Below are 19,128 nucleotides of genomic sequence, written 5' to 3' on the forward strand. Positions count from 1 at the left end.
CAATATGAGATTGTATTGATCAAGTGATCGTAACAAAACTACCATTTACGGGTGATTAATACTAACGTCGTTAAGTTTCTTTTGTAAGATTCTCAGTATCTGTTCAAAATCTTTAACATCAAGGATATATGTCTCGTAGCTTTTATTATCTGTAGCAATAACAACGTTCCCTTAGTAAATCAATACTTGCCCATACTTGTTTCTACCATAGATACTTGAGGCAAGAATCCTTTAATCAATATATTTTAGTATCCTTCTTGTGATAAAACTAAACATAAAGCAGTCTTACCTCTGATTTCAATAGCACATTTATAGCCATCGCTATTTTCATCAAGCTTAATCACATCATTTACTACAGTAATCCCAAGATCTGGGGTTATACTAAACGTACCCTAATGAAAGAAATAAGGTTTAAATATGTCTTATTATAAGCTATCATGGGTGTTAGTGCTTAAATCAATTTCTATTCCATGTACGCTGGATAAAATTTATTTATAACCTCCAAACAGTATCCTTGAAATCCAGAACCCGCACTAACGAGCACAATCACTTTATCGAATATCAATAAATAGCGTTCCTTAGCCTAAAATAATATCAAAAAAAGGTAGAACAAAGAATCACAACGGTTGTATCTCCAATGGGTATTTTTTTCGCAATTAAAAAATCTTGTACGGTTACTATTAGTTAACTCTGTAGCAGAGATAGCAATGGTTGTATATGCTATATAAAAATTAGCAGAAAAGAAGTAAATTTTATAGAAAATATTAAAGTTTACAATCTGCTTAGTTTTATTTACAGATACTCTATGTTCAATAATATATCCAGACATTAAAATGATAATAAAACGTATGGCCAACCTCGGCGGCTTTAATCCATACAGTGCATATGTAAATTGCTTTTCCGTAGGTGTGCGCTAACTATTTTTAGTTCATATATTTAAAAGCGATTAGATAAATGACAACTAGTATTATTTAATCAATCTATAGAGAAAGGTATAATTGCAGCTTACATATTTTCCTTCAAAACCTATCAATTTTTTAGTGACAATATCAATTTCAGTTTCTTTAGCTTTTCGCAATTTTGTACAAAGATTCTTTATCAAAGTAAAATGGTAAGTACGGTTAAGATGAAGGATGTTTTTGGGTCGATTTATTCCTTAGTAAATTGAATAATATCAACTTACAAACAATTCGGAAAATACTACTAACGCATCCCTCAATGCTGCTTTGCATGGATGTCCATCCTATAATTAACAAGATATCAAACGTTTCAACAGTGGTTTTAACATGAATTAAAATAAAAGTATTTCTCTAAGATTGCAGCAGCAATCAAAAGCAATATTAAATAAATAAATACCCTAATGTTTTCTAAGAGTCCTCCCAGTGCTTTTAGATACGCCTCAAAATGCTTCAAAGGCTATGATAAGAAAAGAACTTTTAATTATAAACGTGTCATAATACGTATTTTAACACGAACAAATCATGCTGTTGGTAATTAGTGATATTGCTGAATAATACCATTTCTATGCAGGTAGCAAAGGTTATGCCTTGATGCGTTGGTAATCGCTTATTTTCTATAAAAGCATCTAACTTAATCCTTAATAAGAGTACAGCCCATTATTAATATAAGATCTATTAAGTAAAGTGACATGTAATGTAACAGTTTAAATGATCTGTTGGTGCTACCAACACACCTATTCCGTCGTACTAATACCGAAGCGACCGCGAAGTTGATAAAGTAAAATCGGTAAAAAGCTTCGAACTGCAAATGTTGGTAATAACATAGATTAAAAATATTCGTTAATACAAAGATATGCCAATATGATGTACTGTATAATAACTAGATTGAAAAGTAATCGAAATAATCACCTGACGCAAATAATTGAGAAAGCAGCTACCAATAGATTGCTCGTTATTGCTGCGCCTATTGCATATAGATTAAAAGAATATTGATTTTATTGCATTTATTATTGAGTTTAAATTTTATTTGAAAAACTACGCTATAATATAATTTTAATTAACTTTGGTATATAACCCAAGTCTACATTTAAAATTTAGGTCGTGATTGTTGTATTACTGGCTTGAACAATAATACTACCGTAGTAAGAATTTCATTAGAAGACGAGTTATCGCTATCAATATATAATACTACAGTTCAAACTTCTATCTCGGTGTATATTACCGTAGTAAAATTTTATATGAATACATAACATTTTGCCACTTGAATTAATGAAACTCACGCTGTTTCATCCTTCAATCTTTTCAAAAATCCCTCATGTATTTTAATTAATGATTCAAATTTACCGCAAACGGTTTCAGAATCACCAACCGGTAGCCTACAGTAGTTAGTACATCGACACCAATTAATTTAGAATAACCATTTGTATTTATTATAGATATATACGATATTATTGATACGTTAACTTACACTTCTTCTTTTTTAAAAGGTATAAAATAATACTGGTAAATGTCCTGTTGAAAAAACGTACAATAAATACATATACATATATATATATAATAATAATACAATAAAGGTTTACAAAATTACATAGCAAATTAACCTTAACTAATCACTAACGGCGTCATCACTGGATTACGACGCTCTAATACTTAATGTCAAAAAATTACCCGTAATTTTTCAATAAATTCCTCTTCTTGTTTTACGATATCTCGGACAACAATACCATAATATTGGCCAGAAGTATTTTGTCTGGGCAATGTAGACGATCTGACGTTACTCACTTGATTGAAATCAGAAAAGGAAATTATCTATGGTGAGCTATCATTAAATGGATGCTTGATCTATTAATTATGGAGCCAAATCCAATAAAACTGATATTACCAGAATAACTACTTGATATCTATTGTATTGTTCTATACAAGCGTAAAAATATGCATTTTAACAATTTCCTCTACTCATAAGTAAATTTAGATACGAAAATCAGTGTACTAGTAACAAAGGTATAATGCTGTCAATTTATGTATGACAGATGTCATCTTTTAATTGTTTCAACATAAACTCTTTCCAAACGTAGTAAAGACGTATATTAATAAAACTGGAAAAAGCCATAATTCAACATTTACTGTGCTGATTGAGAAATACGTTAGCAAAAAAAGATTAAACTTAAACAGTTTACGATTTTAAATCTAGTACATTTTATTTACCAAATAGCAATTAGCATTACCTTTAACCTCAGTAACATGATTAGCTGGAAACCATCCATAGCCATCCTTATCACGTAATTTACCCTTCCACCAATCTCTATCAGGTTGCTAGAAATATCAATATTGTTATATGAAAAGATGTAATTTTATTGTTTATCAAAATATAGAGCTACTAATTTCGACAGTAAGGTAATCACATTAATTATGCTACACACGTACACGGGTTCCCATTAATTCATAGTACCGTACAATAGGTAGTATACACTAATTAAATTAAAATCTTTATAGTTATTAAAGGAATGTCGCAAAATTATCTTAATCAAAAAAGGCCATCAAATTAAACGAAAATTTCACGAGTCTGTTATATCAAATTAAGTAATAAATGTAATTTATGGATTTGAATTATTATTTTCTACGTTAACTAAATCACAGTCTTACCTCTATAATTTCAATATAATCTCCCTTCTTAAAGGATAACTAAAACATGAAAGAGAATTATCACATGTAACCTAATTAACCGTTTATATCATCTACCATCTGGTATCTTCTTCTATTCTAGTACTATGGTCAATGCATTGAATGTTTACAGCGAATAAAGAAGATATTTCAAAATTCAGATTATCGCAGCACAGAGTGGACTACACCTTTCTTTCTTAATTATACGTGCATAAATAGATGTAATATTACTAGCTTGCGAATCGGTGGGATCAAAAACCAAAATAGTTCATTACTAGGCAAAATTGCCTGTACTTATTATTATCTTCAAGTTAAAAATTATTACTGTAATAACTATAATATGAAGGCTAAAGAAAGGCAAATGCAATCATTTCAATATCAGCCTGCCATTTCTTGTCATGTTGATATCAGCATCATCTTATTTAAGAAGCCAATCTTTGAATAGTATCAAACAAATCTTACATATCTTCGACTTTCTCTCTAATACAATACAGTGCTGTAGAATCAATGCTATTGTAATCTACAGTATACTAGTATGACAAATGTAAGCATTTGTTGAATTATGATGTTGTATCTACTCGTAGTGATCAACTTTAATATAACATCTAAAAGGAAGCATGAAAAATTGTTGTACACCTTTTACGTTCTATGCGTTCGATTAGAACTTACATCACTATTGCTATCAGCACTGTAATCATGTTTCGCTTTAACCAAGCGGCGTTTTCCTTCTTTTTCAATTGATTTCATGATCAGCTTGGTTAAGCAAGTGTTCTATGATAACCGCTTGTTATTGTTTGTTTTAATTTCCTACTATCATCAATAAGAAGAGTCATTCTAATTAATAGAGGAAGCAGAATCAACATTTTAAATTGACGGAGAAGTACTGATGTTTATTTTTGTATTTTTACGAGTAAATTATCTTAACGACTATTGTAGTCATTATGTTAAGATAATTTTGAAATAATTACAGTACATACTGTATTGTCATCATGATTAAAAATGGATGATTTTGATCAAAGGATAAAACTACGACGTACGTACTTTAGGTAAGCGTATACGTCTAATGTGTGAATCCTCTAGTAGGATATCTTGACAATCTAGATACATTTGAAATTGGTATGGAATATAGAATAACACGTTTATTGATTGACAGTAACATTCAATGGGATGTGATTGAACTTTAGGCATTAGCATGCACAAAATATAATTACTAAGCAGATAATTTAAATTCAACAGTTCTAGAATTGAATACTAATCCGATATTCATTATCAATCAAATCATATGCTAATTTAATCTCGTCAAAGTGGAATTACTTTGCAACATGTCGAATTTGTCGATGCGAAGAGCTCGTTGGATCTGTAGCAAACTACTGTATGCATATCTCGCTAAGCGTCTTTCAATCGACCGATCCGATGCGTCCATTGAAAGACTGTTTTTTTTATCACTGATAATGAAATGATCGATACTGTACTGTAGTAGCTGAATTGAACGTCTATCTCAATCTTACCCTTCTTTCCGTATAACCGCCCAATTTCAATATTATGTTAACGGTAAGGATGAAGGAATAGTTTACGTCTTGGACTGGGTTGTCTAATGGAGGAGAGAAATTTGGCAACTTTTTAAAGCCGGTGCAATTTATTTCCCTGCTGGAACATTCATCCAATGCAGTCCACTAGTACACCACTGTACTGTCATATCATAACAGTGGACTCAGCCATTGCAGCTCACCTGCAAAACATGACACGATAACGGTAAAATCATCTTCTACAGCCAAACACTATTGTCAACAGTGCGGTACAGTACAGTACATTCACCTATGCAGCCGATCATCATATTGTACTGTACTGTACGTACAGTATGATGGTATTCAGTTACAGTACTTTGCACTGGTTCCTGGTACGGTAAATGCCATTCGCTTGTGTTGTACTCTGTACCATGGACTCGTGACACAAACACTGACAGACAGCCTGAATGCTATTTTTAGCACAGTAATGCCGTTACTGCAGTCACACCAGACGCCGTCAATGGCCCGTCATTCTCTAGGCTGAAACGGACGTACCGAACTTTAAACTCACCCGTGTGTGAAAAGCTTTGTCGTGGCAGTAATCGTGTCAGCCCACTCAAGCCACGGGTCCACAAGCTGCCGAAAAAGAGAGATAACCCATTTGCCAAGTTCAACATGGCTTCTCAACAGAAGAAACTGGACGAAAATAACTTGAAAATTTTACGAAGCCTCGTCTCACAAGAGCATAATAAACGTTGCTTTGAATGTAGACAGCGAGGCCCAACTTATGTTGATGTAACTGTGTACTCGTTTGTCTGTACGATGTGCAGCGGTTTACTGTGAGTATCGTTTTTGTTTCATGTAATTCGATGCATTCTTTGTACTTGACTCTGTAGAGAGGAGACCACATTCACTCTTCTTCATTGTAGCCTAGCTGTCTTTGACATTTTCACTGAATTTTCTATTTGCTAACCAGTCAATGCATCATCTGCTTGAATATACAAAACTCATCATTTGCAACTTTGCCTTTTTATTCGTAGACAAGCAATATTCCTTTTATCATAATGTGGTGATAGCTGTAGTTGGAGTTGTTCGTTCTTTTTGAGATTTATGTCTACTCTATCCTGTTATTGCACTTTGATGAAATTTAAACTTGTAAATCATGACGCTCACCTATGCTGGACCCTAGCGCCATTGATTGATTCTACCCTTTTAACATTTATTCCTCACAATAAGTACATTGGGGGCAATCGTGTAGTGCCACTTATTTTGAACGAGTGTTTTATTAATTCAATACCGCACAGCAAACCTTCTCTAAAGTACAATACACTACTGAGCAGTAAAAATTAAAGTTATATTATATCGTAGTTAACCTATCAATGGCAATATTTCGTAGCATCATCCATTATTTCAACGCTGTCTACTGCGTATGGTGAGCCTTTGCTATTTAAATTCGTAAAATAGAATACTTTGTATAAAGTAGTGATCTTCATCAAAGTCATAGGGAGGATACCAAGAATTAGCTTATTTAAATTGTACTAGTACTAGACTACGCTATCTCGTCCATACATTCACTATTTTTCCATAATAATGATATACAGTCAAAGATACACTATATCGAAACTTTCTTACTACAGCATTACTAAGTCAATTTTATCGTGTGCTTTATTACGTTCAGTAAGACGTAATTCTTGCTCCCAAAATTGGAATATATCTCGATGAACTTTGATTCGGTCTGAATGTACAGTACAGTACCTCATTAAGTTAAACGGAGAAATCCCAAGTTATCTTGAACCGTTATTATGACAACTTGCACTAGTAGAATTAAAATGAACTAGCCTTCTGAAGTCGTAGACTTAGTAAGTGAATTAAAGCATTGAAATTAGGAATACCACCTAGAATTCCTTTCTCGTTGAAGGAATTCGAGTAAACACTAGCCCTTCCTGTTTAACTCTTCAGCGGACTTTCAATGACGTCAAAATGGTTGAATATACAGACTGTATACAGTACAGTTTTACAGTCCATACTATGAACATTATTAGTGAATCACGCTTTCATTTTGTCAAGCTGGTCTGTGACCCATTCATGATGGTGTGAGAAAAGAAAAATCGGCTAAAATGCCCTGCGTCCTATTTTTATAGATGCTCGATCATAAATTCATCATACTTTCGTTCTTTCGTGAATATAAAGTAAAGTTTAAATGAACTAAGGAATGGAATGCGAAATAGGCCCGAGCAAAGTAATGTGTCATACTCTACAGTACAGTATGCAATTATCTCACCTTGCCGAAAGTTCAGGAGTCCAGTGCAATATGTACAGTATGTACTGGACAGTACAAAACTAGAGAGTAATACTATACTAATATTGACAAGTCGTGTGAAGGTTAAAATTAAAATAAAAACAAAACTACACTACAACTGTAACTTCAGTTCATAGCACAATATACAATATTGTAGTATCCGTCTTCCTATAGCCATAGTACAGTACTGTACTGTACAGCGCTTCCATGTGATGTAATTCAACGTACTGTACCATACCGTGCTGTGCCGTACCATACCGTACCATATCATCCTTATGGTGCTTTCCGCCAAACCCTTCATATTGCCAGTAGAGTTGCTAAAGCAACTTCTCCAGAATGATTTATCGTTTGATTTCTTCTATTTGACACTATTTTTTAAGTTATCGAGTACATCCAGCGGATTATTTTGCATTTTAAGTTATGCATACCTTAAATAACCATCATATTCTCATAACGAGCAAATGCAAATTTAAAATGCTACGGTCGATTCAGCAGTTACTAAGATCTCAAGACCTTCCTATTGGAAGACATGATTCCCATGATGATAATATAGAATTATGGAGTAATAGAAGTAAATTTACCAAGAAAGTACTAGTATTACAGCTATACAACGCAGTAATAACTATCTGTATTTCTTGCATATATACGATTAGGATTAATCGTTTTGAGTAGATACATTCTTACATCAATAAATGTGCTTTACTCCTAAAGTTATTGACTAAGCAATCAATCACTCATACTATTATAATTATACTGCAACATACGTATTGTACTGATTGCTTTCTATCGTGCAATACTCCGAATTACTATAAACCGTAGCAAGATAACGCAGTATACTGTACTTGACCATGTATTTCAATGCGTGAAGATGGATAGCATTGTAAATCTATATAAAACTAACTTAATGAATACATCTTTATATTTCTTAAAAATGATTCTATCTGTAGCCGTGGCCTTAACCCACCTCATCGCGTTAAGTCGATGTCAATGACTAGTTTTTCCGCTGCTGAAATGGACAACATTAAGTCTTACAAAGGGGGCAATTTGGTAAATTATTTTGTTCGCAGCTTTAGATTTGTAACTTGTATTCTTAATTGAACAGTCTCCAGTACCACTATACACTTGTAAATAAACTTTACGCCTTTGATTGTAATTAATTCTTACAGTAGCAACTTAAAAAACATTGTTTTCAGAGTTTTCCTATTCGTTACGTTTCAAGTAATACTACAAAATATCAATATTCTGTAATATAGTACCATAATCGATACTACACGTACTGTACTTGACGTACATACATGCTATTACATCAGATTTATATGCTAATAATAAATTTTAATGATTGCCCGCTGTATGTATATTCTTACTGTACAAAATGTATTTTAGATTTGAGTTACTATTTATGGTTGGATAATGATTTAATCTATAGCAATCACTTTACGAACGTTCATACAAACGTCCTGTAGTGAAACATATTTAGATCAAGCTTTCCAAAGCATACTGTACTTTACTTTTATCATACAAGTATATAAGTTAACGTAGTATCAGTTTTTGGATGTCCTATTAACAATTACTATCGATAGATCACAAATGCACAATATCTCTTCGTGTGTTCTTCGCGTATAACTCTGCAATGCTTTGGGTAAAATTAGGCCTGCCAGCGAGTTTGGCTGGGTAAACATGAAATTAAAACTGATGGGCCATTACCAGATGCTAAAGACGAGCAAAAACTCAAAAAATTTTTGGTTTACAAATACGAAAAGAAGACATGGTACCTTGACCCTGCTATTGCTTTGAAAGACTTACAAAATCAAGCCGATAGTGAAGTCAAGCCCTTATCTCAATTAGTTGGTGCTAAAACTACGCCTCTTGTAGTTGCCAATAATATCAATCAGGTAGGACTGCATGACTTGCAGTGATAAGTGGCGCTCAATTGGCAACACAAAGTAACTTGATTACAATAAGAAGTACGGTTAAAATACCTATTGTTAAATTATTTCCCTTAACTCATTTTATATACGCGGGACTAAAATAAAACTCGAATGTACAGTCAAGCCCAAAGATTGAAACTAAAGCTCTTGCTCGACCGACTGGAACAACTTCCCCCACTTCTTCCAATTTAGTCGGCACTCAACAACAGAATAGTCAGCCAACTGCTGACCCGTTTGGAAATTTTTCAAGTGATCCTTTCGGTTCTAACTCCAATTGTGAGTATAGATTTATTATCATAACCATATAGTAATCTTAAATTAACTAATATGATCAGTTACCTTGTTTTGATATACCGGTATGCGACTAGACTTGATGTAACAGTAAGAGAATTTCGATAAGTTAAGACTGTTTTTCTCTTATAGCCAATGACAACTTTGGCGCGTTCACGCAGTCAGCACCTGGTAAGTAACGATAATAGTCATTTCTAAGTTCCCGTAATGGAACATAAAATATCTGTTTTGTCATAATTACGCTGTGCGTACTATTTTAATCACAACTTTCACAACAAAGTAATTTCGACAATGGTACTTTTTTGATAGGTTCACAACAAGCCGGAAACGGTAATATAGTTATAAAGAGTATTGCTTTACCTATAATGCTCTATGTTGATTAACTTAATGATGATAAATTTACTGCTAAATTCGTACGCTCAATTAATTCTATAAATTTTAAAACTCTCCTACCGAGCTTAATCTCCTAACAATTTTTAAACAACTTTTGACTTAGCAGTCAGTAACGATTTTGCTAATTTTGGTAGCCAACAACCAACACAATCAGGTACAATTTTAGGATTAGGCTATTATCAGCTAGAACTGTGATGACCGAATATGTTATCAGTCTCAACCGCTATAAACTAAATAAACCCCCAGCTATATTTATCGAATCATACTATCATATATCATTAGCAAGCCACTTATTGTAGATGTTTGATAATGTGCTGACATTCTATACTAATTCATAACTAATGTAATCTTCTAAATTGAATAATCAGCTTACGTAAAAAATATCAGTTAGAGATAACTAAGTAAAAAGCTGACTTACATATACCGATGATACAGTACATAATTCGGTAATACTTTAGTGATAGTGTAAATAACTTCAGCTATTTCTGTTGAGTATAAATTAGTTTGTCAGTGTAACCGCCCGAGGGACTGCTATTACGTATATTTCGGTCAGTATTTAAGTCTTATTGGATTATTAATGTTATATATCAATATTAATGATGAATTTATGTCTGCAATAAGTGGATATGATTAGCTACAGTTACAATTTAATCAATGATACTGCTTTACTAACAATCTAAGTTAGGAGAAACATCATCATAAAATTGTTTATTTGTTATATTGCAGGTGGGGGATTTGCTAATTTTGATAGTCAGCCTGCTGCTCAACCAGGTATAGACTTTGTGGTACTGTATACCTAAAAAGAACGGTTGTAACTTTATCCTATATACTGTATACTAAAACATCATCATAAAATTTTTTATTTGTTATATTGCAGGTGGCGGATTTGCTAATTTTGATAGCCAGCCTGCTGCTCAACCAGGTATAGACTTTTTGGTACTGTATAGCTAAAAAGAACGATTGTAACTTTATCCGATATACTGTATACTAACGATACAGGAATCTAATTAAGCCTTTTACCTATTTTTTAGCTAATAACGACTTCACTAACTTTGTGAGTCACACTTCAACTCAACCAGGTAAAAGTCATCATTGTACCGTATATTTGTTATTTCTAGAATAGTACAATATCATAGACAGTTGCGCTATTCAAACTTGCTTAATTGAATTTTAAGCACATGTATATAAATCGTTGCCTTATTTAGTAAACAATCAGTTCGCATCATTTGGCAGTCAACCACAAAACAACGATTCCACTTCGTCAACGTCAGGTAAATTAGTTAGGTAGCTATCTCTTTTGTAAGACGTAGAGTTAATTCTTATGGCATTTGCATAATAGGTGGAAAATCAGCTTACGATATTTTCAGACAAGGCGGATCAACAGATACAGTGTCTGGTTAGTAATAAAATTCAAGATTTTTGGTAATGAATCTCCTTCTGAAGAACACTTAAAATTTATTTTATCTGAAATTTATTATCTTAAAATTTTTAACGTAGTTATTATTTGTCTTACTTTAATTCAATGTAAAAATCTCACTTAGAAACTAATTCTGGGACTGCAACACCTGTTCTGCAAAGTAAGCGATAGGATGTGTAAATATTATGAAATGTCAACAAAATTTAAAATATTTTAAATCGTGGGATCGTTTACATAGGCAATACTAATGCTCCCGCTTCTCAACCTACGCCGAGTAATACAACAACGACTACAAATGATGATAGATATGCAGCTATTTCTGGTCTAGACAGCCTTAGGATCACTGATACTGTTACTAGTAAAGAAACTGGCTTTTCTCTCTCATCGTCTAACCCCAATCCTTTCGGCAGTAATATTTCTACCGATACAGGTTCTTTCCAAGGCTCGCAATGGCAACAACAGCCCCAAACTTCAGTATTTGGTACTTCTTCGACGAATATCAATCCAATGTCTTCAATGACCAGTTCTCAAGGATTTAGTAATACTCCTACAACTTCAGTTTTTTCGAACATGGATCCGGGACAAATGCAGCAATCCTCCTTTGGTGGTGGGCAATATCCTTCTACTCAGTCATTTGCAAGTATGATTTATTTTCCTAAACGAAATAAATATTAGTAAAGGGTCCGTAATACTGTTGTAATTGTTATTGTTATGACACTTTCTAGAGACAACTCAACAATCGTCGTCATTTGGACAAAATATCCCATCTCAGAATGCTTTTGGACCTCAGTTTAACAATAACCAGATGGCTGGTTTTGGGGGTCAATCTCAGTCAAATTTTGGTAATCAGCAGTTTTCAGCAAGTCAGCAAGGCGGTGGATCTCAACAACAGCCAACATCGTGGGGACAAACACCATCAACTCAACAGTGGGGACAAACATCATCAACTCAACAGTGGGGACAAACACAATCAACTCAACAATGGGGACAAACACCATCAACTCAACAATGGGGACAAACTCAGCCTGCTAACAATAATTGGGGTCAGTCGCAACAACAACAACAACAACCATCTAATAATTGGGGGCAACAGCAATCCGGTAACTGGGGCCAACAACAACAGCCATCAAATAATTGGCAACAGCAAAGTGCTGGCATGAACAGGAATCCTGCTCAGGGTCAGCAAACCGGTATGAATAACTTTGCAGCTGTAGGTATGACTGCTATGGCTGCAAATCAATTTGGAAAAACTAACAGTGCGTCCGCAGGCTTTCAACAACAGGCTAAAACGAATCCATTTATGGTTTGTATAATCGCAGATAACAGTAAAATTTTTTAACAGTTCGTAGTTGTAAACTTTATTACCTAATGAAACTAAAACTAAAATATTTTACGTAGCATTCATATATTTAATTTTAAATATTTTTATATCATCAATGATCTATTAGGGTGGTGGAGGTAGTGGTTTTGGAGGTAATAATCCGTTTATGCAGTGATTCATGTGCATCATGTAAAGATCTTCATGAGAGGAATTACAGTAGTGATTGGCTATAGCGAATTTATTACTTGGCATCCACTGATATAGCGTTGAAATACAGTTTAAGCGGGAAATAGCATTCATACTGCATCAAGATTTAGCTCTGTCTAAAGTTTGATACTGATCAATTGATGAACAAAAAATAAGTACTAAAATTTCAGCTTTAATGCGTTTTACGTTTACATTTAATTTTATTTAATAGCATATTGTAGTGTGAATTGTGATTTAAATTACTTATATTAAAACGGTATTAGGTTTGTCATAGCAATGCTGTACATTATGTAACTGATTAGTAAGCGGTCACCGAGTGTCTGAACTAATACTTTTGACCTAGATTTTGTTCTTGGTGGATTTCAGTAATGCAAAAGTTATACAATTATTTATTGGCGGGTGTGTAGGAAATTGCTATCAGGAGATCGGTTAATCTGATACCTGTGGAAAGAGTCATGCAGTCTTTGCTTCTTTCAGATGCTTGGTTAAAATGCATTTGCGTAGATCTTGTAGCACATCACTGTACCTAACACCTGTATTGGACAGTAAATATAAAATACTGAAAGTAATAAGCTTGTATGCAGATTAGTTTTTCATACATTACCTGGGAATCATTACTTTTGATATAAAAATTTTCGTAATTATAATGAATAGATTATATTTCCAATAGTTTTTTTTGGTATAAAATACACATGATTATATGACATTCTAAATAGCGATGGTTTGCAAATTGCAATGCAGCTAGCATTCAGCACCTATTATGATTAACCTCTCTTGCACGGTCATAATTTCGCATGCATTAACCACCGTTTATCGTGTAATAGAAATTTACAACTAATATAGTTTCAGCATTTTAACTTATTATTACGCTTATTTGCAAGGTACTGCCATAACGTATTTACCATAACGAATGAGCTTTTCTAATCGTATAGTCGCAAATAGAAAGGTGTACACTAAGGATAAATTTTACTTTCTTGTCATTGAAATTAAAATGTAAGTTTGTAAATATTGTATCATTAAATTAATATTCGTAATTATTAAAAGCCCTTTAAATTGCTATCAATGTTTCTGAACACTGATGTCTATCTAGATATTCAGTTTTTTGTACTTGATGAATTTTTACTAACTTTCGAGCTAAGACCACAAACAGCTAACTACGAGGTTAGGATTACATTGCATGTACAATATTAAATATAGCACCTTGTATATGATTAATATACTTGTATACAGTAGATCCTGTAAGTTAATTAATGTCACCTCTATGTAGGAAACGACTTGACAATGTTGTTACCAATCTTTGTATGAGTAAGAATTGAATTTCATTGCGTGCTTCCTTCAAGTTATTAGCCAAATCCGTTAATTTTGAAAATATGTCGATAAATGTAAGAATGATAATTAGTACTAGTACAGTAATATCCAATTTATGTCATAAGTATAATATACTACTACGATATGCTGTATAATTAATTAACCATAAGTTACAGAAAATGCCTAACTTCATATCACGGGCACACGAGTTCGGCTGTTTTATTACTGTATTATCACGAATTATAATAATTATATATAATTATTACTTATTATTGCCCTAGTGAATACAGTACCGTACGATAATTTTCGATAAATCTAAGTACTCCTGTTTTTTAAATATGACTAAACGGAACAGTTAGCCTGGTAAGATCAAGATTTGTAGTAGCTTTTGCTACATGGCTATATGATTAAGCTGAAAAGATGCAGCGTTTAGTCAAAGTTAACTGTATTATGAAAATGTGAGATATCATGTTCCGTATTTAGAGAAGAATATTCATCAATATTTCTGTCGCACTACACCGTTAACGACTAATATAATTATTAATCGAACTAACAGTTCAAGCGGTTGAGCACTGAGCAGTCCGCCGATACCAGACCCACTACTTCTCCAGTAATAACAGTACTACGAATGGTACTGTATAGTACAGTCTTTACTACTCTTGTCATCAGCAATTCAAGAAATTTTGCATTTGCGAGTTTCAAGAGTCGCGAACATAGAGGTCAAAAAAGCTCTCTACACCAGTCAGGTATGAGTGCAGTAGCTCCTAGTCAGGCTAATAGATGTAGTCGTCTCTGATTGGCTATCATATTCAGTATAAGATAAGATAGTTACAGTCTTACAGAAACTTACAGTACAGTACATTACAGTACACTACTGTACACTCTACTGTCATTACAGTACTGAATCTAGTAGTCTACAGTACAGTATTGTGAGCCACCGTTGTACGTTGCAGTACCGTACAGTATATTACTGTATTGCAGACTGCAGACTTGAATGGGTACAACTACAGTGCAGTAGTGTACTGTAGGTACTGTACGGCCGTTGACTACTAAATTTCAATTTACCGGTGAACTTAGTGGTGTACAGTACAGTTGTCCCATCGCCGTACTGTACGACATACAGTACAGTACAGTACTGTAATCACCAGAGTCGGGAGATCTCTAATTGTAATGTAGATTATACTGAAACGATTGACAAAACAATGTCGTTTTAATGGATTTGCTCATCATTTGCAGCATTCCAATTCATTGATTTGGCGTTTTCATTAGACTAGAAGTAGAGAGTACCCGTATTAAATAAAGAGCATATGCTTATGCTGTTGGTAAGTTATTGTATACTGTACTACAACAAATGCGTGATAAATTGATAGCTAGATTTGCAGCATAATGAATGATACTTTCATGCTTCAGTGATGCTTGTGTAGCTTAATAACTAGATTAATTTCTCTCCAATTCAAAACAATACAGTATACGCTTCTTAACCTTACAAACGAACTGCCATCTCATAAAGTACTGTGTCAACCGTTGCTCCTAAATTAAGGGTTATGGACGAATTCGTTGTGCCTGATATACAAATTGAGGTCTGTATGCTTCAAGAACTACAGTGCAGCACTATGGGTCACACCACTATATAGTAATGCAAAGTTGATCTTTTTACGATAGCTAACGTTACGCTGTGATTTATTTTACTCGTTCACGTCCTTTGTGTATTAGATTTAACGAGAGATTCACAGTATCACTATAAAATAGATTGTATTCCATGGTATTTGCAAACTAAAATCGGTTATGCATTCCTGTGCTATGTCAGCCCTAAATCTACGTACATCTGCTCGACTTTAGCTTTAGCTAAAGCAACTAACTTTTAGTAAACAGGGTTGTATCCTTGTAATCCGATTGCAACATTCCACTGTGAAATTAGTAAACTATAGAAGTAATATGCAGTAAAAGTATGCACTGTTGCAAGTATACACCAATGAATCCAACTTAAACTGTGTGATATATTATAATGTCCAAGTTATTAATTAGAAGTAACTTTGAACATTACGCTGCATATCACAAATGATCATTATACGAACATTACATGTACATGTACAACACACTGTATACGGTAAAAATAGTTCCTGAAGTCAAATGAGAAATCATAGAGAACATGCAAATTTTTCAATTTGGAATACCGTGTTATAATGAAGTGCTGCAATGATTATTCCAGCAAAATCTACTAAATTAAAGAAACAGTGTAGTTGTACAGTATAACTTGATCAGTGCAGTAATATTTACTTTATTATTTATATTACGTACGTATATATTATCGCAGTATTGTCTAAAATTAGTATATTATTAAAGGAACTGAAACAGGCGTATCTAAATGAAGTAACAGCGGACGATTGCGGCAGCAAGGCTACTTTTAACTACGCGTATGGATTGATTTTTAGTAGAGCCAATGAACAAGTCAAGAAGGGCATATCTCTTATTGAAGGTGAACTCAAAATAATACACTCATTTTGTCTTATTTCATTTTATTACTTACATGCCTTACTGTCATTGTATATATATATACGGTATGCAGTTATATGTGCTGTATATAATAGCTAATTCATAATCTAAGTCCGCTAGAATCGATTCGAATTTCTACTCGTACTAGCGTTACAACGAGCACAGTACAGCACCCAATACTTGATATTGTTGTGTCAAGAAACACAGTAGTACAATACTTAGAGTGCTTACCGATATGTACTATGATTTTGCGTTAAATATCTAACGATAGTCTTTTTATATTTACTTATTATTACTTAGAACTGTGCTACAGTGGAGAGGATCAGAGAGACTATTTATATTTATTAGCTGTTGGCCATTTTAAATTAAAGGTACATAAAAAGAGTCTAATTACGAAAGATGCCGGCTGGTCGTTGGCAAACATTTTAAATAGATTATTCATTTAACAACTCACTTTCTTTTACTTTCTAGGACTACAATTATGCTCTAAAGTACATTGAACGCGTTCTTGCCATAGAACCGTCTAATAATCAGGGAAACAGATTAAAACAGCTTATCATGAAAAATATGCAAATAGGTAACGCTATAAGTAATGGAAGTGTAAAACATTCTATGTTAGCACATATTCTACAGTATAATGCAATTGCAATTATAGTACATTATTATCCTGTTGTCGAAATAGTACCATTTATTAGTGGATGATTAGGGAAAAAGATAAATAACACTAATACAAATCTTACCTTCATATTTTATAGTAGACACAGATTTAAAGAGGTTCTTTTATCTTTCACCATAATCTGTCATTTATTTACTTTTCCATCGTTGTAGCTGGTACTGTGATGATATAGTACATTTAATAATATATTACTATCAACAATTCACTATAGCCTAGAAAAAGCACTGCATTATTACTTGCTAAACCGACAGCTAGCTGCAACACTATCGAAGTACTGTACTTTCGTTGGATGGCATTACGATACGACTACATTAGCGATACATAATTAAAAGTATACGATCCTTGTTCTCTATCAACTAATTTAAAATATGTACATGCAGTATGATATCATAGATGGGGGATTAATTACATATTATTATCATATGGTTTTCGACTATATTCAGTATGCAATCGTAAACATCGATAATGTCAGATTTCAGTATTGCAGATAGCATATCATAAACTTTTTTCGTAGTCTAAATCGATAATTAATTGATATTTCAGTCTATAATGCATTAGTATTTTTGCTTTACGTTAATTTTCTGAAGATATAGAAATAGAATTATTAATCTCAATTATTATATATAAAAAATATACCGTAGTGTATCTATACAAACATTACATCATTATTCTGCAGTAGTGGAAAACTTAGTTAATTCATGTCTCATCACTTGCAATACTTACCCCGTATTCACTGATATTCACGATGTTTAGCTTAACCATTGTAAGGTCTGTCGCAAAATCCATGATTACAGTTGCGCCTAACGCATTAGCTGATATGGGATACATAAATCAATCAATCATTATTATACGTAGTTTTTAAATGGACGATTCATTCAGATACTCGAACAAATAGCTGCAGTATCATGGTAATTCCACAACTGCAATCGCATTAATTTTTATTATACGAACTGTATTATAGTCTGTATAGTATCTAGTGTGACCTTATTTCTTTCAATATCATATTTAGATGGATTAAAAGGTATCGCTATAGTTGGAGGCATAATCGCCGTTGCTGCTGGTGTGGCCTTTGCTATTAAGCGATGAAGACGTTTTGTATTTTATTGATATTTCTGATCAGTATTTCATGTGAGAAGTGAATTTTGCTGGGAATAATTAGATGTTACATATAGATGCTCAGTTGGAGAAGTGGTATATTAATCATTTAATTAAACTCATCTCAAATACTCACAATGGAATATTGTGCATTTGCTTTACTATTGGACCAAATTGTATTGTACTTATAACTAGTACAGTATGTAACTATGTATAACTAATTATAAATTAAAATTAATTAATCTATACAAAAGAGGACTTAAGGGCGATCTAGAAGTCAGTTTCGTCGAGAATTGCGTAAATAAAATCGAATAAGAAATACTGTATATACGTACGTAGTTAAGAAAATGTGTCTTGTTTAGTGATAACAGTGATAGATATTCCACATAGATGATTTTAGGTGTTCATAATGGCTGTCCTGCTACTTTTACAGTATACACGCATACTGTGTATAGGGATTATTGCTGATTGTCTGATGAAATTAATTGATGAATCTTGACTGACTTTACTTACCACATTGAATTTTAGTTTACCGGTAAAAACTATGGAAGCTATATGTGGCATATTGTAACTTG

The 19,128-nt window shown here is 33.2% G+C and overlaps 2 protein-coding genes across 2 annotated transcripts in view; one reads left to right on the forward strand and one right to left on the reverse strand.

Moving 5' to 3' along the window:
* TRIADDRAFT_55213 (uncharacterized protein) overlaps positions 1–4,367 on the reverse strand; it is a gene marked incomplete at both ends in the record, with an annotated part of 8,618 nt that extends 4,251 nt beyond the window's left edge. The window contains 16 exons of the mRNA XM_002111776.1: positions 67–149; positions 290–392; positions 500–583; positions 858–917; positions 1,010–1,093; positions 1,184–1,243; positions 1,357–1,416; positions 1,518–1,596; positions 1,694–1,761; positions 1,869–1,923; positions 2,240–2,335; positions 2,428–2,471; positions 2,628–2,740; positions 3,185–3,272; positions 3,603–3,641; positions 4,290–4,367. Of these exons, the coding sequence (XP_002111812.1) occupies positions 67–149; positions 290–392; positions 500–583; positions 858–917; positions 1,010–1,093; positions 1,184–1,243; positions 1,357–1,416; positions 1,518–1,596; positions 1,694–1,761; positions 1,869–1,923; positions 2,240–2,335; positions 2,428–2,471; positions 2,628–2,740; positions 3,185–3,272; positions 3,603–3,641; positions 4,290–4,367 (1,194 nt within the window). The remainder of the gene's footprint in view (positions 1–66; positions 150–289; positions 393–499; positions 584–857; positions 918–1,009; positions 1,094–1,183; positions 1,244–1,356; positions 1,417–1,517; positions 1,597–1,693; positions 1,762–1,868; positions 1,924–2,239; positions 2,336–2,427; positions 2,472–2,627; positions 2,741–3,184; positions 3,273–3,602; positions 3,642–4,289) is intronic.
* Positions 4,368–5,800: 1,433 nt separating this feature from the next.
* Positions 5,801–18,544, forward strand: TRIADDRAFT_55214 (uncharacterized protein; the record flags this gene model as incomplete). Its single annotated transcript, XM_002111295.1, has 20 exons — positions 5,801–5,964; positions 8,372–8,471; positions 9,074–9,316; positions 9,472–9,628; positions 9,776–9,814; positions 10,140–10,190; positions 10,763–10,807; positions 10,914–10,958; positions 11,068–11,115; positions 11,242–11,307; positions 11,376–11,432; positions 11,578–11,613; positions 11,692–12,093; positions 12,179–12,756; positions 12,902–12,926; positions 14,072–14,142; positions 14,846–15,035; positions 17,083–17,153; positions 17,254–17,359; positions 18,468–18,544. The coding sequence occupies 20 exons, from the start codon at positions 5,801–5,803 to the stop codon at positions 18,542–18,544; spliced, it is 2,571 nt and encodes an 856-aa protein (XP_002111331.1).
* Positions 18,545–19,128: the final 584 nt, after the last annotated feature.

This window comes from Trichoplax adhaerens, genomic scaffold, assembly GCF_000150275.1.
Source record: "Trichoplax adhaerens TRIADscaffold_4 genomic scaffold, whole genome shotgun sequence".
Lineage (NCBI taxonomy): Eukaryota > Metazoa > Placozoa > Uniplacotomia > Trichoplacea > Trichoplacidae > Trichoplax > Trichoplax adhaerens.